We start from the raw sequence: 22,265 nt of genomic DNA, 5'->3' as shown, positions 1-22,265 counted from the left end.
GAAAAACTGAGAAGAGTGGGCACCCCCTATAAGGCCAGTTTCAGATGAGTGTATTGTAACACATGTGTAATGCAGACTGTGTTATATACGCGTTACAGATGACAATACAATCCTATATAATCCGCATTTCATGTGATTTTGCCTCCGCATATATTATTTTCTACTGGATAAATACTGATTTGCCCAATAGAAAATAATAGCAATACGGAGGCAAAAACAGAAAAATAAAGCTCATGCTGCATTTTTACCTCCTTAATGCCACAGGACAGACAGTTACGCCCCATACGGTTGGGGTTTTGTATGGAGAGAGATCGGGAGCTTATCCCGCTCCATACAATGCGGGTGCCAGCTGTGTTTCACAGCTGACTCCCGCGGCAACAGCCGTGATCAGCATGAACACTGATTGTGGCTGTTAACCCTTTAAATCCAGCAATCCAAGTTTTGTGGGTCCTCAACAGCCCTCCTGCGATGCAATCGCAAGGTGCAATTCGATTGCAATTTCAGCCTGGGGCCTCTTCTGAATGCCCCCAGTGCTGCAATATCTGATTGCCTGCCAAGCCAATGCCAATGTGACATGGCTTAGTAGAATGTCTATCAGATCGCGGTATATTGTAACACTATGTTATTACATTATACTGAAGGAGCGATCAAACAATCAAAAATTCAAATCCCCTGTTGGGACAAAAAAAATGTAACAATGAGTAAAAAAAAACTTTTATTAAAATAAAAGTAAGTAAAAGTTTGAAACTCTCCTTTTTCCCATATTTATAGGAAAAAAATCAAAACAATAAAAAACAGAAACATGTTTGATATCTATGCGTCCATAAACATTTGCTCTATCAAAGTAATGCATTATATACTCTACATGGTGAAAGTTGGCAGAATAAAAAAATACACAACGGCAGAATTGTGCTTTTTGGTCATATTAAAAAATTTATAAAGAACAGTCAAAAAGTCATATGTATTCCAACATGGTACCAATAGAAACTACAGGACATCCCACACAACTATGTCGGTTAAAAGCTAAAAAAGTTATGGCTGTCAGAAGATGGCGGCAGGAAATAATATTTTTCTCCGAAGATATTTAGTTTTAAATTTGGAACTAAAATACGGGTGATAAAGTGGCCTAAAGGGGATAACATAGTGTAAAACCAGACAAGTACAGGATATATAAAGCAAGTTATCTAGTTATACAGCTAAGAAGATACATAAAGTTGAGGACCCCTCACTACATAATGTGCTAAAAGTTATCTATACAGTATTTGAGGGTGGAATTTATAATATATGGTTCTTTTCATTCTCAGGGCCATACCACATAAGTTACATATATAAAGAGTCCTGTTTCTAAAAACCATCAGCATCTGCAAAATGAACCAAGTAGCCTGCTTCACGTATAAAAGGACAAGAAATCGTAAAGCCGAGTTCCATTTCCTTATAAAACTGGAATTTTGTTGCACACATGACACCATTTAATTTCCATTTTCTCTTAACGCACTTCTTCGTCTACCGGGGCGTCAAGCCTCCCATCTCTCTCCAAAGTTTCCTGTTCCTTAAATAAAAAGTCATTTCTATGTCTGGTGGAGAAAATTCTACCTTTTAAATTCCTATAAAATCTAGTATAACACTTGATCTTCTCATACAGTGGGAGACTAATCAGATTATATAACGCTTGGTGGCCAAGTTCGGATCTTGGAGTCCAAGGCTTCTCAATGTTGGGTATATATGCTTACATAGGGGATACTGCACGGATATGTCTATGGAAATATATGGTACAGCAACATTATCTGCTGGCTAAACTAACCATTAGCACAATACAAATGGTATATAGAAGGGACTGACAAGATAAACATGTACATGGTATGAACAGCACTGATGCACTGGATACCAGGTTGATTTCCCCCAAAGTTGTAGAATTCCCCCTGACTGCCCTCACTACAACAGTCCCAAAAAAATGTCCAGGACAGGACTGCAGAAATGATCTTTTAGGAATGAAGGAACTGCAGCATCAATACAATGGAAATACATCATCATCACACATATAAGAAGTTCCTAAAGAATATTATGCTCACATCAACCGACAATAGGCACAACCAAGCCCAATGTCATGCACATAATAAAGTGTTACCACATGGCTAAGGATCTGGAAATCCCTGCGCCCCCACTGCCCCAAGTACCCCACTGCCATTTACTAACTACACATTATAACATAATGTCCTAATATCTTACCTCAGGGATCCCAGAGCCACATGCATAAGGAGCAAAGACTCTCACCAAGGAAACCGCCAAAAAGGAGAAGGTCAAAGCCGACATAATATAAAGGAAATAATTTAATATATATGCGCTGGCCCCCTGCAAAAGAAATCACAAGGTCAAAAATTACTTGTTCTGTTCTGACGTTTTATAAGGAGTTAGATCAAGAAGCAATAGTGCAAAATTTAAATGGGAACAAAAAGACTTTTGACTGGTTGATGCGCAAGTACGCTCTGTAGTCGCGCTTATCTGTCGAAGCCGTTAGTGTCATGTTTTCCGCAGACTACAGCTTTGTATGTCTACATGAACATATGTGCCTTGGCTACACGTGTTGTCATTTCACCTGCTAACGAGCCAGCATACTAAGGGCTTCCACAGACGGGCGGATTTGCAAATTCATTCACGCAAAATGCCGATAACATGACTCATTGATTGCAATGGGTTCCCTCCCATTATACGTTTTGCGCACAATTTTTTTGCGCGTGAGAATCTATGTGACATGCTCTATTTTTGTGCCTATTTGCCACTATAGGAGTGGGGAAATTGATAACACCGGGGACTAATTAGGTGCAAGTTTGTAGCGCCCCAATGTGAACAGTCGCAAGAGCGCATGAAAGTACAGTAAAATACACATGCGATAGCGCTCCCTTTACAGCAGAATTATCTCACGCTATCGAGGGCGTATCTATGCCTACGCTCACCTGCAGGCGCCCTAACGTCAACTGGTGTTTCTTAGGCTGTATGCACATGGGTGATAGCGAGTTACGCCTGAGATTCTAGGGGGTAACTTGCATTAGACAGCCCACGGACACCCCAACCCTGTGCTGTCTGATGTCTGGGACACCACACATTACAAGCCCTATTCTCGCACAAGAATAGGACAAGCCGCCATTTTTCTAATTCAGGCCATCGGTCTGAGCGAAAAGTCGCTACTGTGTATCATCCCATGCACATGAAGGGCTTCTTTATCAGTGGGACTTCTGTCCATATGGCAACTGGACGGAACTCAAGGGGGAATATCACCCCCTTAAAGGGTTTGTATGGAAGTATAAAAACACTTTTGTCCTAGGGCTGTGTGTGGTAGAGCAGCTGAAAGACAATATATCTGTATCAAAAACAATAAGATCGCGCACAGCCAACAGATAAGATTGGACTTTTTTTCGTAAAAGCAGCCATGTTTTTCTATTCTTATACAAACCCTTTAATTCAGTCTACAAGAGCCGTAGCCAACACTTTGTACGGGATAGAGTGAACCGAAGTGTTAAATACAGCTGAAGGAATGCTTTGGCTTGCCAAGGCAAATTAAGAAGGTCTGATGTTATTTTCCTAGAGGAGGGAAACATATTGGCTTCAAAAAAACAAACCGCTGTTTACTCCATATCCAGCCAAGGACTTGACACTTCTCAGCTGAGATCTGTGGATACAACATGCAAGTCAACCTCAAGCAGATCATCAGTGTAGATCTTCAATGTGGCACTCTCTATATACTGTACATTACAGTAAACTTTCAGGAATTTGTCTATTGATGTTCCAGTCCCTGATGGAAATGTTTAATAACTTAAAGGCTATGGCCACCTTTAGGAGACTAGTTTTCCCATATAAATGCATGTATTTTGTGCTGAAAATCATTTTTGGAATAGGGTTTAATTAAAAAATGTGCACCGTTTGTCTGCTGCAGCTTCTACATATCACTGTATATAGAAACTGCAGTCTAAGTATCAATAGATGTGTCTGTGAAGCTGGACTGACAGCTTAATTTGCCTCTGCTCTCTCTCTTTTTCCCTCAGATGGCCACAACAGCCTTATGGTTGCCATCAAAGGGCCGATTGTAATTGTAAGACCTTAAACACATGGGCGTCTTTTTGTCCTGGGAAAAAATGAAACCATTGATTTCAATGGTTTTGTTTCCACTATTGGGTTTCTTGTGCGTTAATACTACGCATGAGAAAGAAAGGGCAGAACCTAGATTCCCACTTTTTTTTTAAACACGTGTGCAATAGCATAGGGTTTGGATAGTCATTAAAAAAAAAACACTGGTTCATGCGCTAAAAGCTCTGTAGCAGCGAGCATTTTAGCCCATGGGCCCATCAGTTTAAGCCTTTAGGCTGTATACTAATAAAGACCCCCATAGGTGCCACAGAAATAATAGTGCTCCCATAGGGGATCAGCCCTATTCTCATTTGCACAAGGAAAGACTAGAAGCAATGGGATGAAAGTGAAAGGGAGGAGACACAGATTAGATATTAGAAAAAAATTCTGACAGTGAGGGTGATCAATGAGTGCAACAGGTTACCACGGGAAGTGGTGAGTTCTCCTTCAATGGAAGTCTTCAAACAGAGGCGTGACAGACATCTGTCTGGGATGATTTTGTGATCCTGCATTGAACAAGGGGTTGGACTCGATGACCCTGGAGGTCCCTTCCAACTCTACCATTCTATGATTCTATGATAGTGACCCCAATAATAATAGTGACCCCTATAGTGGCCCCAGTAGTAATAGTGCTCCCACAATGACCTCAGTAATAATAGTGACCCCCAAAGTGGCCCCAGTAGTAATAGTGCTCCCATAGTGACCCCAGTAACAATAGTGACCCTGATAGGGGCCCCAGTAGTAATAGTGCTCCCATAGTGACCTCAGTAATAATAGTAACCCCCATAGTGGCCCCAGTAGTAAGTGTCCCCTATATTAGTGGCCCCAGTAATAATAAGTGACCCTAACAGTAGTTTTAGTAGTAATAGCCCCTATTGGCTTCTGGCAAGGCAGCATCTCTATGTGCATTCCACCCGCCCAGCCTGCAGTCTATGACCACTGTCCTCTGCCCTCAGCATCTGTGCTGCATATAGGATAGCACACGCAGACAGCAGGGGGGGGGGGGGGGGGGGGAAGAGGTCAGCAGTCACAGACTCTGTACTGTTGCTGACAGCTGAGTGAGTGGAATGTCTGTTAGGTCTGTTAGCTGGCGGGCCACATAAAATGAGGTAGATGGCCTTGTGTTTGACATGTGTGCCCTATTAACCCTTAAACTGCAGCTTCTATATACTGTAATATATAAAAGCTGCAGAAGACAAATTGTGCAAAACCTAATTAAACCCTACTGCAAAAATGATTGTCAGCCCAAAATACATGCATTTAAGTGAACAAGAAGTGCCTCCCCCGTCCCCCAAAGCCCATAGCCTTTAAAGGTCCACTAGCAATGATCTGCAGAGATTATAACCCTGGCAATTAGATTTTTCTAAGCACTGATTCCAAAATGCGTTTTAAAGGAAGGCTTTGGACAAAAGTGATCCACTGTGTTATACCTAGTGCAGGTCTTGAGGGGCGGTGAATCACACGGGGGGACCTCATTTTAAATCCTTATGTCATGCATCACCCCTGGGGGGCTGCACTAGACATAAGACATCGAAGAACATTACAATGGAAATTTTAACAAAAGGTGCTAAAAATATGCAAATGTTACCTCTGATTTATTGATCATCAGCTCGGACCATTTCTGCCATTGAGGGCACTTATCCCGGTTATCAAAAGTGATTTCATTTGATGTCCAGCAGCATTGCTCATGACTAAACCAGAACCCATTAAGACATATTCCCTCTTTTAGGTCCGTCATCCAGTCCACGGCCAAGTCTATAACACCTGCTAAAGTACCTAGAAAGTAGAACAATATTGTAGCGCGTGAATTAAAACCAGACGATACAAAGTTACTATAAACCATAGATAGTATGCTATGGAAGTACAGAGGTAGAGCGGGGGACATCTGTTCTACACCGTTGCCGTACTTCTTGACTTGTCACACACGGTAATCCAGTTTCAGCAGTTCTTTAACTAATAAGACCAATGGAAATAACAACAAAGAAAGTACAAAATTAAAGTTCTATAACTTTTTCTGCTCAATGTGTTTTTCAGCTCCACCAGAAAGATCTTGGCAGCTGCTTAATAACTTTATTATTGGCAAAACTGGTAAGTACGACACCCTGTGGGCAAATTCAATTAATCCACTAGAATAGCACATTTATAGAGGTGCTGGAAGAAAACTGCATCCATGTGTAACTACTTATTATCTGTCCACAGTTCTCACTGTACAAGACATTTGCCTCCAGCCTAGTCCGGCCGCCATTTGTTACACTGGTAGTAATTGACTGGTCAGGAACATAAGGCCGGTGTCACTCGGGTGTATTTGCGCACGAACATTTTGAGCATGCAATACACAGAAAATAGAACCCATTGATTTCAATGGGTTCATGCACAAGCACACAAAAACCCCATTGCATACTCGATTTTCTCACGTATTTGCGCAGGAAAAGAGCACATCTTAGACTCATTTATCTAATTGGCTAGTTCAATGGCTGAGAGCATTGGTGCATGTTTTTAAGTGCACAAAAAGTACAGTAAAAAACGCTGTTGCAAATAAGCAACACCCAATGCACAAAAACGCATGAGAATATGCATACGCTCGTGTGATATTGACCCATGACAGAACTAATGGCTCACGAAGTAGGCAGCCTCATTAAGGTTTCATGCACAGAGTAAAGCATGACCTGTACGTCCCTACGCAAAATCTCTACTGCTCCATACGCAGAATTTATGGACCTCCATATGATGCTTCCACGGAGGCATTACACTCTAGAAGCAATGTGGGACGTTCCTTCATCGCTGAGCACTCCTTTCATCCCAGCGGGGAGTCCCTCTCTCCTCGCTAAGGTGATAGCCCTCCATTTCCCCTGCAGGGAAATCCCTCTCTCCCCGCTGCGGGGATAATCCTCCAGCTCTGCTGCAGGAAACTTCCTCCAGCTTCCCTGCAGGGAAATCCCTCTCTCCCAACTACAGGGAAATTCCTCTCTTCCCCGCTAAGGAGATAACCCTATAGCTTTCCTGCAGGGAAATCCCTCTCTCCCCTTTAAGGGGATATCTCTCCAGCTCCACTGCAGGGAAATCCCTTTCTCCTTGCAGTGGGGATAACCCTCCAGCTCTGCTGCAGGGAAATCCCTCTCTCCCCACAGCAGGGGTAACCATTCAGCTCCGCTGCAAGGAAAGCCCTCTCTCCCCGCTACAGGAAAATCCATCTGTCCCGCACTAAGGATATAACCCTCTAGCTACCCTGCAGGGAAATGCCTCTCTCCCCGCTGCCGGGAAATCCCTGCAGCCCTGCAGAGATGAAGAGAGTCCAGAGCAATGAAGGGGGTTCTCCACGGACTCCCTTCATCTCTCTCTCTTTACTGGCTGCGGGGAAATCCCTCTCATCCCTGTGGGGACTAACAGGAGCATACAGCTGGACATTTAAAACGTGCTTCTGGGTTTAGCGGCGTGGCAGCACTCCCTCCCCCTCTCTTGTTACCCTGCTCCCATAGAAGTCTGCGGAAACTACTGAGCATCACGCACCAAAGATAGGTCAGGTCTAGAAATGAGCGAACTTACTCGGTTCGGGTGTTTTTGGACCCGAGCACCGCTTTTTCCGAGTAACTGACTACTCGGACAAAAAGTTTCGGGGGGTGCCTTGGGTGAGCGGGGGGTTGCAGAGGGGAGTGTGGGTGGGGGGAGAGAGAGCTCCCCCCTGTTCCCCACTGCTACCCCCACTCCACCACGCCGCCCCCCGCCCACCGGCGCCTGCCGAATCTTTTCGTCCGAGTAGTCAGTTACTCGCAAAAAGCTGTGCTCGGGTCCAAAAACACCCGAACTGAGTAAGTTCACTCATCTCTAGTCAGGTCCTATCTTTAGACAGAGCAGATAATTTGAGTTTGGTAAATCTCAGTCGCTCGTGTCCTTTCTTTTTAGATGCGATTTTTTAGCGCAGCTAATATTTCTGCATCTGAACGTTTCCAAAGGGAAGCATTGGTTCTAATACTTGTGGTTCTTTTGCACGTCCTTCGTGTTAAAGAGCCCTAAGGGTTTCTTCGCACGACTGTGTTTGTGCAGGTATTTGTAAGCGAAAAATCTGCATGCGCTAAACATAGTTAGTAGAGCCCATTGACTTCAAGGTGTTCACCCTCATGAGCACATTTTGCACAAGCAGAAAAAAGTACGACCTGCTCTATCTTTCTGCGTTTTGATCAGCAAAGGCCCCCATAAAAGTCTATGGGAGGTGCGCAAATATGCAAAAAGATGCATGAAACACCGTGCAAAACACGGGGAAGAGAACACATCTGGAGCTCATTAGGCTTAAATAGCCATTTAATCAACCAAAGGAGTGTGTCTTGTGCGTGCAAATTGGCTGTGTGTACGTAAAAAGTACAGTAACATGCGCAGACACAAACGTAAATCAATCGTTCATGAGCAAATACATTGCGCTAGGGTGAACGTTTTTGCGCAAACGTTTGTGTGAAGCTACGAGTGTTGGTTTGAAGCTGAATAGGTGGGTTCTTTCAGATAAACGATTTGTGATGCAATAGGCGTGTTTTTTACACCGAGATGTCTCTCTGTGAAAAGATAAGACATGTCCTATCTTTTGACAGCACAGTGCTAGTGGCTCCCACAGACTCCTATGGGAGCCGGCCGGCAAAGGAAGGGGGCAGTGGGAGTAGGAGGTGTACTGGCATACTTACTAACAGGAGCTGCAACGTGCTCGTGGCTTCTATTTGTTTACCCGTTTTAATGCTCAGATAGCTGCGCTGTTTTAGCATGGCTATCTGAGCGTTAAAACGACGCTTGTGTGAAGCCGCCCTTGTAGGGTATTTGATGGATCACGCCATTTTTCTGTTTCTGTGCATGAAGCCTAATGTATTATTACCCACATTAAAATATAGTGGGGCTAGGGGGTAATGACAATTTATTAGCACTTCTTGCAGATGCCTCACCCTGACAACTGCATTCCTTATATTACTAGAGTTGTCCAGACTTTGTACTGATATCAAGTTCCAGAAAATATTTTGAAAAGTAAAATGAATGTTTTTTCTCTGTGTGCATTGTATGTATTGTGCTTGCTGTGATGTTCTGCTGCTTCCTCTTCCACACTTGTACTTGTATGGTCTACCTACCTGACCATCTGCTAATAGTCAACTGATGGTGAAGCATGGGAACATGCTGTATAGTAACTCAGTGAGAAGTAGCTGATAATATGAACAACACTGACATCTTGTGGTGATTGTTGTTATTGCTCCAATGCAAATTCGGCTTTAATGAATTAAGGGTGGTTTCACACAGGCAAGAAAATCGTGCAATTTCCGCCTGATGCAAGAGTCAGCAAAAAAGCAGAATATGAAACCAATGCTTTACAATGGTTTCCTTCCCATCTGCGATGTCTTCACTGATACGATGTTCAGTTAAACAAAAAATTGCAGCTTGCTCAATCTGTCTGCGATGTGCGATTTTTTTTTATCTCCCATGTTTCCCTATGGAGGCTTCTCTTTATCACATTGCAACGCAACAAATGTGCATTGCTATGTGATGTGATTTTAACATTAGAAAGTCCTATTGACTTTTGCGTGATTTTATCATCCTGTAGTTTCTATTGGTACCAATTTGGAGTACATGGGACTTTTTGGTCACTTTTTAATTATTTTTTTTCTTGGAGAAGGGGTAACCAAAAAAGTGCAATTCTGACGTTGCCTTTTTTTTTTAAGGACAACATTCAGTGTGCAGGATAAATAAGGCATTACCTTAATAAATCTGACTTTTACATACACAGGAATGGCTTGATAAGCAATCAGCTATGGCAGCGCTGAGGGGCTTCAGAAGGTGCCAGGCTGCCGTGGCAACTGAACAGCACTGTGCAATCTTATCCTGAGGGTGGGGTGTTTGCAACCCCATAAACCGATGGGAGGATATAAATGTCGCTGTCATACCCGACAGCAGCATTTCCAAGGTTGACAGCCGTTATCAGCATTAACACTGATTGCAGCTGTCGCTGTTGGGTGTCAGCTGTGCTAAACAGCCAGCATCCGCATTGTATAAAGCAGGATCGGCTGCTAATCCCACTCAATACAGATGCTGGACGCACAGGACGTAAATGTACATTGATGGCCTATCCTGAGGAGGCTCTAGTACACTGTTGTGCAGCCTATAGATTGGATACAAGATGTGATACGTGCAGGCATAAAGGCTCTAGCATCATGGTGGACCGCCTCTAGCTGGGATACAAGATGTGATACGGGTGGGCATGGAGGCTCTAATACCCTGTTGTACCGCCTCTAGCTTGGATACAAGATTTGATACAGGCAGGCATGGAGGCTCTAGTACACTGTTTTACCACTTCTAGCTTGGATACAAGATGTGATACATCTGGGCATGGAGGCTCTAGTACCCTGTTAAGCTGCCTCTAGCTTGGATACAAAATGTGATACAGGAAGGCATGGATGCTCTAGTATCCTGTTGTACAGCCTCTAGCTTGGATACAGTATGTAAAATGGTTGGGCGTGGAGGCTCTAGTACCTTGTTGTACTGCCTCTAGCTAGGATGCAAGATGTGATACGTGGAGGCATAGAGGCTCGAGCATCATGGTGGGCCACCTCTCTTTTGGCTACAAGATGTGATACGGGCAGGCATGGAGGCTCTAGTACCCTGTTGGGCTGCCTCTAGCTTGGATATAAGATGTGATACAGCCAGGCTTGTAGGCTCTATTACCCTGTTGTACCGCCTCTAGCTTGGATACAAGATGTGATACGTGCAGGCATGGAGACTCTAGCATCATGGTGGGCCGCCCTTTAGCTTGGATACAAGATGTGATATCGGTGGGCATGGAGGCTCTATTACCCTGTTGGGCTACCTCTAGCCTGTATACAAGATGTGATACAAGTGGACATGGAGGCTCTAGTACCCTGTTGTACCACCTCTAACTTGGATGAACAATGTGATACGGCGAGGAACAGAGGCTCTAGTACCCTGTTATACCGCCTCTACCTTGGATATAAAATATGATATGAGTGGGCATGAAGGCTCTAGTACCCTGTTGTACCACCTCTAACTTGCATACAAGATGTGATACGGGCGGGCATGGAGGCTCTCATACCCTGTTGTACTGCCTCTAGCTTGGATATAAGATGTGATATGGGTCAGCATGGAGGCTACAGGTTCTGTATTTTATCCTGCAGCATATTGGTCCACATTTGCTTTAACTGAGCCTCAATATCGTGCAATCTCATAGGCTGTTGAAGTTGGCATCCCAGATGGTCCCATTCATGTTATATTGTCGATAAATCTGGTGATCCAGCAGACCATGGAAATGTGCCAATGTCATGGGGGCATTCCTGTGACCACCTTGTGTATGCGGCCAAGCATTATTCTGCTGGAAGATGCCTCCTGGAAGCAGAGGAGAGGAACACATGTGGCTCCAGGATGTCCTGAACATATCGCTGAGCTGTCACTGTTCCTCATGCCACTACTAGGGGTGACCGACTATTGTATGCGATGGCCCCCCAGATCATCACACCAGCAGGGGGCAGTGTGCTGCTCCACAGCAAAGACAGGTTTAAGGGGCTCAGCCGAGGTCTCCAGACACGAACATGGCCCTCATCAGTGCCCAAACTAAACCGGGCTTTGTCACAAAAGACAACCCGGGTCCCATTGCATGCTCTCATTCATTTAAATTGGCAATTAAGTTAATTTGTTCAACATGTGCTATTTTCATGCACAAATGTGCAAATGAAATGTGTGCACAAAATATGTGCATGTGAACGGTATTAGTGTACCTTGACACCACCAGAAGCTAGGGGTTTGACAGAAGGAGCGCCCCTCTCACACCCCTAGCTCCCGATAGGGTGAAGGCACAAAGGTCCTCTACAGTTATTAGCCGTACATTATAATCTGTAAATGCTGGCCTGTTACGGCTGTAACATGGCAGCATTTACATGATATAATGTAAGGCTCATAACTGTAGTAAACCTGAGTGTAATGCTGCAGCAGTGGAAGTCAAATCTGTGGAGCCGCTGCAGCGTGTTTCTGCCTCGTTACGCTCGCCATTTAAGCCAAGGCTGATGCTCTGCCACCCGCTCACCTATCTATTCCACCTGACGCCTCCGTCCCCGCCGCTTTGGCATTACGTTTTGGTCCCGGCTGACGTCTGGCATTTGCGTTGCAGCGCTTCCACAGTGAGGGGAATTCAGGGCCGCCGGGGAATCCACTTCTTCCTGGCAGCGGTTATACTGTAACAAAGGCTTATACCTTCTGCCCCGCCACCACAGCCGATGCTGCCGGCCAAGGCACTTGTTCCTTGGGGTACTCGGCTGCACCGCCGGCGCCCGCAGTTATGGATTCTTTATTTTTACTGTAGTGCTCTTGCAGGGCCTGGGGGCTCTCCCTCTGTGCAGCCAATCACATTGAGGGGGCATCAAGATACACTAATACCCATGTATCTTCGTAATGTTTGTGCAAATCTTGCATGGACAAAAGGCTGCACAAATACACTCAAGTGCCACAGGCCAAACACTGTTAATGTGTGTGGAAAAACAAAGCGCCAAGCAAAGCCAGAAATGCAGGTAATGCGTAGTGTTTCAGACCATGAAAACACTGCATATTCACTGACCGAAATCTGCATCCACCTGTGTGAATGAGCCCTAAGGGTGGCTTCACACGAGCGTAACCATGTACGTACAAAGACACGCGTGAAAGCAGGTCCGTGCATTGCCTTAAATGGAGTCGCGGCAATGGCCTGCCAGCACCCCGTAATTGTTTTTCAGGGAAGAGCTTTATATATAAGCTCTTCCCTGAAAAACAAGAATTTTAGTGTAAAAAAAGAAAATTATAAAAAAAATACCTGTCTGTCACTGCCGTGTCCCTGTGGGGATGAAGAACACATCTGCCGCATTTTTTTTTTTTACACTTAAATTCTTGTTTTTCAGGGAAGAGCTTACATGTAAAGCCCTTCCCTGAAAAACAATTCAGGGGTGCGAGCAGACCATTGTCTTCAATGGAGCCGCCGGCAGCAGCCGTGGCTCCATCGAAGACAATGCGTGCATTCCCAATGGTGCATGCATGTCCTATCTTTACAGGCACACACCTATAAAACACGAATATGTGAACAGATCATGGTGAATGCATTGTTGCTAATAGGAGCGTGTTTTTGTGCGTAGGTATGCATGCACAAAAACACTCTGGTGTGAAGCCACCCTAATCTATAGGGATGTATGCGCAGTGCCAACTACCATGCAGTACCTGCCAGCAGTCCGATCTGAAGCATAACGATCCATCCTGACCAGGCATCCAGGAGGCCCTTGATGAATTCCCAAATGGATTCCTTGCTTTTACTGGTGATCTACGAAATGTGATAAAATGTGACATTAGCGAATATTCAGGTAACAATTGTTGCATCATCTGGAGGGAAATTACATTGGCGGACTTTACTTAAGCTGAGTTTAAAAAGGACAACAGAAACGCCAAACAGCGATCCCAATGACTATCACTGCTGTGCTTTACAGTGAAACGATACTCATTCTGTGAATGGAGGCGGAGCCAGCTGGAGATCACTCCCAACCACCGGCCTCCATTTACAGTGAACAGGCAGTCCATACATGAACAACTGCCTGTTTACGGGACAATCGTCACTTGGTTTTTAGTTCAAAACGCTTAGTGCGTTGTCGGTAGCCGCTTGCGCTCAGAACGACTGTTGCCTGAATTGTTTCCAGCGATTACTTGGGTGATAATCTCCCCATGTAAAGGTACCATTAGAATACTGATTGATCTTTTAGGGCTAAAATTGTCAGCAGATTAAGGGCTTCTGCAGACAATATGCTGCTTTGCTTTGTACCTTATAGAAATGTCCGGTGCCCTGCAGTGCCCCACCATGTTTACATCTCCTGTAATGCTCACTGTGGACACTAGATGCCACTGTTAGACAATGTAAGAGGTCAAGCAGTAGGCAGGAAGCAGCAGTGTGCGCAGCGCTGTTATGCTGGGTGGAGGTGGGAAGGCAAGCTGTTCCTGGAGTGTGATAGGAAGGGCTGTGACCACTAAGTGTGATCATAGACACGTACTGCTCTGACAGTTTGAGAAAACCATGTGGGGTTTGTCTGTAGCAGAGGCTGACTGGAGAAATTAACCGCCAAGACTGTAACCATTATGTCTGTAACCAACAAGCTCTGTGCCTCCTTTGGAGTAAAGTTATTCAAGTTAATTGCTACATGTCTGCCTCCATTGCTGTGCCATCCTTGAGTGGGGTCCTAAAGTAAGGCTCAGACAGTAACTGACCTTCTTCCAGCTGTCAGGTTGTGTTATTTGGGTACTCCCGGTACACCATAAGGGGGGTTGTCAAAAAAGGACACCATTCAACTTAAGGCCATATGTAAGCAGAGTTATGCACTCCGAGTCCAATTACTGCAGGGGGTACAAAGTTTACAGATGTGTCATCCAGAGCGGTCCAGAAGAAGAAAACTTTAACTTCACATTAATGCATTAAACACACACTTATAGCAAACTTTAGATTGTCACGTAAATGCAGCAAAAGCCATTGAAAAACCAAATGAAGTTTGGCTGCAGCTGTGTGCTGAATGCATAATAAGGCAGCGGCAGGTCTGCTGATTCCAGCTGTCTGTCACTTATGGACCTATGTTAGCTGGTTTTAAGAACTTACATGTTTTCCTGCAGCGTCAGAGAAGGAGGAGTTCAGTTTGCTCATGAGTTGCTGTTAACCCAGTCGACCCACCATGAACAATAGTTTTCTTTCGGATGTACAAATCACAGGCGGGAAAAGAGGTTTTGTTTTGTCCTGTTATACAGCCGTGATTATCACCACTCTTTCACACAGACGTATGTGTTTTTATGGTCGCCCGCACAAGCCATTAAATCGCGTGGATGAATGAATGACGCAATCAAGTCCCGAGCTTAATTAGTGTTTTTTCATCCATTCACATCATGACCGGGTGCAACGTATTAGCAAAAAAATACGCCACAGCCAAGAAATCCCTCGCTCGACATAAATCCTCGGAATGACCTCTAATGCCCAAATAGAGGCACCTGTAAGCCGCTGCTAAACTGCCTCCCCCTCCCTATTTTTCCAGCTGCCATAAAAGTCTATGGGAGCTGCCGGCGTATAACCGTCGAAAGATACAATCAGAACTCTCTTTTCCGGCTTCGCGTAAAAGTGCCCACTGGAATCGGCAGCATATGTACTATTTTTCCCACCGGGCAATTATTCGCAGCGAGAAGTCGCCCATGTGAACAGATGTATTGGAATCCAATCCCTCAGGTGGTCGCGATATTCAGACAATTGTAAAAACGCGGCTAAATATCCTCGTAAAAATGCTCGTGTGAATAAAGCCTAAGGTGAAAAAACCACACCCGTCTTAATCCTCACTAAGTGTTAGGGCTCTTTCAGACGAGGATATGCGCAAATGCCCATGCTTCAACATAACGTATTCGCACTATGAACAAGAATGATTTGCGCACATGTCTGCGCTTTGTACTGTACTTTTTCGCTCACACAGCACCTGTTCATATTCAAAGCCCCACTCCCCTATTTAAAAGGCTTTAAAGACTAATGAGGTCCAGATGTCTTCTTCATAGTTTTGTGCTGTATTTTGCGGATCCCCTTACGTATTGCGTGCACATTTGCGCATCCCCCACTTTTACTTGGCTTTTTGGTGAGCAAAAGTGCACAAAATAGAGCATGTTCTATTTTTTTGCGTGTGCGAGAAAAAAGGAATTCTGAATGAACCGATTGAAATCAATGGGTTCTATTCTCTGCGTATTGTGCGTGCAATCTTTGGATCTACAAATACGCCCGTGTGAAGGAGCCCTAAAGCTGACGTTTATTACATATGTAGCACATATTTGTCATTAGCTATCTGTATCTATCCATATAAATGGATACATACATGGACATACTGCATGCTACCTCTGTAACAGTGGGCTTGACGTATATAGCCCTCCATATATACCAAAAGCTGTATTCATAAACTAGAATGTGTTTAACAATGCTTAGTAGGTCTTGCACGGTGTGCAGTCTTACCAATCACTTCTTTCTACTTTCTTGCTGAGGTTGGAAGTGCTTTATAACTGGTAGTCCCATAGAGATGGGGACCGCCACCGGTTATATGCATTGATATTCATCACATACAAGTATAATGGATTCACACCTTTCTATGTCTGTCTGTATCCCGGGACTTCTCCCTTAACCAGTCAATGGTGTGGAAATCCTCATATGTCCCCACATCTGGAATAGGTTCATCAAGGAAATCCATCAGGTTGCTGGAACCATTTATCTCTCCAGTATTAACCATCTTGGCTGCTAGAAGGAAACAAGATTTAGATTATTGAATATCCTCCTATAAACATTACTGTTCCGGACTGGACGTCGGTGTACATTATTTGTTACATATACATCCGTTGTGTAATTAGTGGCGCACATTGCAGGCTTGGATAGAGCATCTTGCTGACCCTGAGAAAGAAATCTTGGAAATAATTATTGGAAGATAATGGAGCCAAGCACATGAAATCCATATTCACATCTAATAAATAGAATAAAACCCTTTGAGAAGTAGAACACAATAGTGTGAGTCGGGTGAGACCGGCCAAATGCAGAGTGTCATACATAGATATGACAGAGAGCTGGCAACAAGTGTGGTTCTTTACAAATTGCAGATACTGGAAACAGGACCACACACTAAGGCACAGCCCTATCAATGAAAGGCCGATACGGCCAAAAACCGACCAGTGGTGTCATCTCTCTGGAGTAGTTGTGCTACGGCCACATGGCATGACTCATTCAACCTGGCTTAAGTAGGGGTTCTATAAGGCTCTGATGTCATTTCCTCTTCCATTTGCAAAACTGGACTCGTCGCCTCACTGTTCATAGTTCAACTTGTGCACTGTATCAGGAGTGGTGCCTGCAGCCCAGCATACAAACCACTTCTGCACTCCTCTCAATGAACTAATTCTTCTACAACACTCCAAGTAAAATATCGATATTTGTAGACGATACAAAATTATTCGAGAGAATTAATACAACGGAGGACAATGTGCGGCTGCAAATGGAGCTAGATAAGCTGGGGGCTTGGGTAGAAAAGTGGCAAATGAAGTTCAACATCGATAAATGTAAGGTCATGCACATGGGCAGGAGGAATATACACTAAATTGGGTACTGTTAGGGAAAAGTGATATGGAACAAGACCTAGGGGTACTAGCTGACTGTAGACTTCACTGGAGCAATCAATGCCAGTCAGCTGCTGCAAAGCCAAATAAAGTTATGGGGGGCTTTAAAAGAGGTATGGGGGCGAGGACATTCGGGGATCTTTTCAAACGTTGATCCAGGGATTATTCTGACTGCCTCTATGGAGCAGGGAAGGAATTTTATCGCCCAAAATCGGGTAAATTGGCTTCTGCCTCAAGTTTTGGGTTTTTTTTTGCCTTCCTCTGGATCAACAAGGGGAGGGGGGCGGTGAAACAGGCGGAACTGGATGGACATTGTCTTCTTTCAGCCTAACATACTATGTTACTATGTAAGGGTGCATTCACACGAATGTATATCGGCTCGGTTTTCACGCCGAGCCAATATACGTCGTTCTCCTCTGCAGGGGGGGGAGGATGGAAGAGCCAGGAGCAGGAACTGAGCTCCCGCCCCCTCTCTGCCTCCTCTCCGCCCCTCTGCACTATTTGCAATGAAAGGAGGCGGGATGGGATGGGGCTAAGTTCCAAGAATTAGCCCCGCCCTGCCCCTCCCCATTGCAAATAGTGCAGAGGGGCAGAGAGGAGGCAGAGAGGGGGCGGGAGCTCAGTTCCTGCTCCTGGCTCTTCCATCCTCCCCCCCCCCCTGCAGATGAGGACGACGTATATCGGCTCGGCGTGAAAACCGAGCCGATATACGTTCGTGTGAATCCAGCCTAAGGGCGAGCACCCACTGGCGTTTTTTTACCTGCGTTTTGCGTTTTTCCTGCACAGGCATAGAGATAACATGTGTTCCTGTCCACTGGCGTTTTTTTTGCGTTGCGTTTGCGTTTTTAACATAGGAACTGTCAGTTGCATATGTGTCCTTATTTTTCTCCTAATGCACCCATGAAAGTCAATGGAAATTAATGGAAAAGCCGCGAAAACGCTGCGAAAAACGCGCGGAAAAATCGCGGGAAACGCGGCGAAAACGCTGCGTTTTTTTCCCGCGGAAAACGCAAACGCCAGTGGGTGCTCGCCCTTAGGGTGAGAGAAGGACCGTCAATATATAAGACTCCTCCAGTGACACGTGGTTTCTACTTGCCATGATACCATTGCGCATTACAAGGTATATTCTGCATATATATCTAGAACAATGTCACTCTTGTAGCATAATAAATGGTTTAACCCCTTAATGACATGGCCTATTTTGATCCTAAAGACGCAATAATTTGGGGGGATTATCATTTCCACTTTTATATGGTCATGGTGACTGCTCTCCTTTAACCTATATGAGACATTGCAGATATCCAAAACTTTACCTGTTTTCTTGACCTGAAGGGGTGTATTCTTCTTGCTGATTGCTGTTGATACAAGCTTACTGCAGCTAGGCAGAAGATACAACCATACGTAGGCCAGTCATGATGAGATGGGGCATAGATATGGCCAGTGTTCCTGTATCACAGAGGAATGGCCTGTGGAAAAAACACACCAAGAGTCAGCAACACACCGCACATGCTCAGACTGCACTCAGACCCGGTTTTACTGCTGCTATAAATTACTGCAACCACCAGATGAATAGCGTGCTGTTGTACGTCTCTGATGTGCGTTTGTCCTGTTTTATGTATTTCCTTCAATGTTGGGACTGCAGTATTCACATCAGCACGTAAGAACTGCAACGGTGGCAACATCTCTTAAAATCGTGTTTTTGCGATAAATGCAGCAAATTCGATGACTTTTAACCTATGTAATAGAATTGCCACTTCTTGGCAAACCTCCCTTTCTTTAAGTAAATATAGCAGTAGTGTTCAGTTTGTCCATACCCCCCCCCCCTACCCAATCAACGCTCGCATCCTTGGCTGGTGAAGTGAACCGCCGCAGCCTTGTCCTTCTACATTATGTCAGTGTGTGACACAGCTACAGCAGGAAAACCCTTTAGATGTAAGATACAGGTGTCCCATAAATTGCCTAGGCCGAGAGAAAAGGGGCGAAGCTACATAAAACTGTAGACACCATTGGGAAATGTTTTATATATTAAATATATGTAATTTAAAAGCCCTCCTACTTCTAATGAAATGAAGCCCTGAACAAGGCTGGGGCTAGAAGGCAAAATATTCTGTACTGTCAGGACTAGAGATGAGCGAGCACCAAAATGCTCGAGTGCTCGTTACTTGAGTCGAACTTCCCGCGATGCTTGAGGGTTCGTTTCGAGTATAAAGTCAATGGGCGACCCGAGCATTTTTGTATATCACCGATGCTCGCTAAGGTTTTCATTTGTGAAAATCTGGGAAATTCATGAAAGTGATGGGAACGACACAGAAACGGATAGGGCAGGCGAGGGGCTATATGTTGGGCTGCATCTCAAGTTCCCAGGTCCCACTATTAAGCCACAATAGCGGCAAGAGTGCCCCCCTCCCCCCCGCACTGTCAGCAGAAATATCGTTCTCCTCTGCCACAGCTGTAACAGCTGTGGAAGAGAAGAACGATGTTAGCCCATTGAATTCAATGGAGTCGGCAATACAGCCTGCTCCATTGAAAGCAATGGGCTGCCAGCGAGCGTGGGATGAATTTTCGGGAAGGGCTTAAAAATATAAGCCCTTACCTGAAAATCATCCTAAAATGTGTAAAAATAAAAAAAAATGTATACTCTCACCTTTCCGCTGAAGCTGGAGTTCAGCCGCGTCTGGCCGGCAGTTCTCCTGAACTGCTCTGAGTAGTATTCAGCAGCCGGGGATTTAAAATCCCCGCCTGCTGAATGAGCTGCCTCTGATTGGTCACAGCCTCACCAATCAGAGGCAGCTCTCACTCACACCCATTCATGAATTCATGAATGGGTGAATGAGTGCTGCCTCTGATTGACAGCTGAGAGCTGCCCCTGATTGGTCCCTGTGCTGAGCCAATCAGAGGCAGCACTCACCCATTCATGAATTCATGAATGGGTGTGAGTGAGAGCTGCCTCTGATTGGCTGAGCATCTCAGCCAATCACATTCAGCTCTTTCAGCAGGCAGGGATTTTAAATCCTCGGCTGGTGATAGATTAGCAGTTCAGCACCACAGTGCAGGGGACAGCAGGAGATGACGCGGCTGTGCCCGACAGCTGAAGGGAGGTGAGTATCTATTTTTTTGTTTTTTAAATCACTTTTAATTCATTTCCAGGGAATGGCTTATATATGTAAAGCCCTTCCCTGAAAAAGAATTCAGGTGTGCCAGCAGACCATTGTCTTCAATGGAGCCACTGGCAGCAGCAGCGACTCTATTGAAGAGAATGCCTGCATTTTTATTTTTTTTTACACTAAAATCTTTCTTTTTCAGGGAAGGCCTTATATGTAAAGTCCTTCCCTGAAAAGGAATGCAGGGAGCCAGCAGGCCATTGTTTTCAATGGAGCCGCCGGCAGCAGCCGCGGCTCCATTGAAAACAATGCGTGCATTCCCTATGGTGCACGCATGTCCTATCTTTGCAGGCACGCACCTGCAAAGTACGGACATGTGCACACACCATAGGGAATGCAGTGTTGTAAACACAAGCGTGTTTTTGTGCATGCGTATGCACGCACCAAAACACGCTCGTCTGAACGCACCCTTAGGATGATTTTCAGGTAAGGGCTTATATTTTTAAGCCCTTCCTGAAAATTCATCCTGAGATCGCCGGCAGCCCATTGCTTTCAATGGAGCCAGCTGTATTGCCGGCTCCATTGAATTCAATGGTCAGTGCTCGTTTAATCGAGACGAGTACCGCGTGGTGCTCGTCTCGAGTAACGAGCATCTCGAGCACCCCAATACTCGAACGAACATCAAGCTCGGACGAGTATGCTCGGTCATCTCTAGTCAGGACATAGCAATGTTACATGGTGTCCTAGCCAAAGCAACACATGATATCCAACTGCAACATGTAATCGATCAATGAATTCCTGCTATCATAGCTGGGCAGCACCATATCCTGACTTTGCGCACCAATGACACTCTACATAGGGTAACGTCATTTTGTTGACTCTGCGTTTCCTCCCAGGATATACATCATATTATACATCTTCTCCAGGTGGCAGTAGCAATGCACACGATTTCTGCGCCACTGCCGACTATGCTTCACTTCACTGCAGCACAACCATTAAACTGAGCTTCCTCATCCATACATCTGAACTCTGAAACTCCACATCCAAAGCACACAGGACGCCCAATGTCATACATGGTATTTTACAATGGTCATCACACATATTTCTGAATCCACACTGCTGCCCTACATCAGGTGCCTTGTAGCAGCATTACACATGTAATCTATACATCATATTATATCATTACCTCACTACTAAATTACCAACATAGCTCAGTAACTTGTATGCAAGGCCTTGCATTAACTAACGATGGTGCCAAACTTTTCTGCATTGGCTCATGCTATAGGTCCACGTTCCCCCCACCCCGGCCAGATATTTACACCACACAGTCCCACTGTGGACGTCCACTCACACTTCATCTACAACATCAATTTGTTTGCACAGCTGCACAGACCTTTCACTGCACACCTGGTCTCTACACTGCTCCTGCAGCGCAAACCAATGATAAGGGGGATGAGCAGTGGGAAATGAGATAGTAGTCAATGGTGGCTCTACTACTCCCTAGACATGGAAAATCGTGATCTGGTGTGGTATGCCACATGCAATGGTAAATTTGGCAGTTCTTATGGCCTGCTGCCCGCGGAGTTGGGCAGGGTTAGATGGTGATATCCCAGTGGGGTACTACCCATGGACTCGGATAGGGGAAGATGTTGTTTTGTCGGGACGCCAGCTTGTGTATGGGTAGGGACCTGTTCTGTGCAAAATAATAAATACAAAAATTGGAAAATTAAACAAAAATGGGGGAAGCACCTCTGTCCTGACTGCAGTGCTTAGTGTGGTAGATGTGCAGATGTTGTAGATGGAGTTGGTGGTGGGAAGGTACTTCAGGATTGGGGTGGTAAAGTAAACTAAAACAATTTTATTCTTATAGCGCAGATGCAGGGTTAACTTGACTTATTGCAT

The 22,265-nt window shown here is 45.0% G+C and overlaps 1 protein-coding gene across 2 annotated transcripts in view; it reads right to left on the bottom strand.

Moving 5' to 3' along the window:
* CLCN4 (chloride voltage-gated channel 4) overlaps window positions 1–22,265 on the bottom strand; it is a 54,237-nt gene that overhangs the window by 29,529 nt on the left and 2,443 nt on the right. Inside the window, exons 2-6 of one of the 2 annotated variants that reach the window (XM_066599930.1) lie at window positions 18,576–18,728; window positions 16,248–16,399; window positions 13,330–13,429; window positions 5,708–5,895; window positions 2,227–2,349 (exon numbers count right to left, since the gene is read on the bottom strand). In XM_066599930.1, the coding sequence (XP_066456027.1) occupies window positions 2,227–2,349; window positions 5,708–5,895; window positions 13,330–13,429; window positions 16,248–16,391 (555 nt within the window). In that variant the 5' untranslated portion in view covers window positions 16,392–16,399; window positions 18,576–18,728. The remainder of the gene's footprint in view (window positions 1–2,226; window positions 2,350–5,707; window positions 5,896–13,329; window positions 13,430–16,247; window positions 16,400–18,575; window positions 18,729–22,265) is intronic. The other variant, XM_066599931.1, reaches the window with a different exon arrangement.

Source organism: Eleutherodactylus coqui, chromosome 4, assembly GCF_035609145.1.
Source record: "Eleutherodactylus coqui strain aEleCoq1 chromosome 4, aEleCoq1.hap1, whole genome shotgun sequence".
Lineage (NCBI taxonomy): Eukaryota > Metazoa > Chordata > Amphibia > Anura > Eleutherodactylidae > Eleutherodactylus > Eleutherodactylus coqui.
This window is presented reverse-complemented; position numbering and strand designations above follow the sequence as displayed.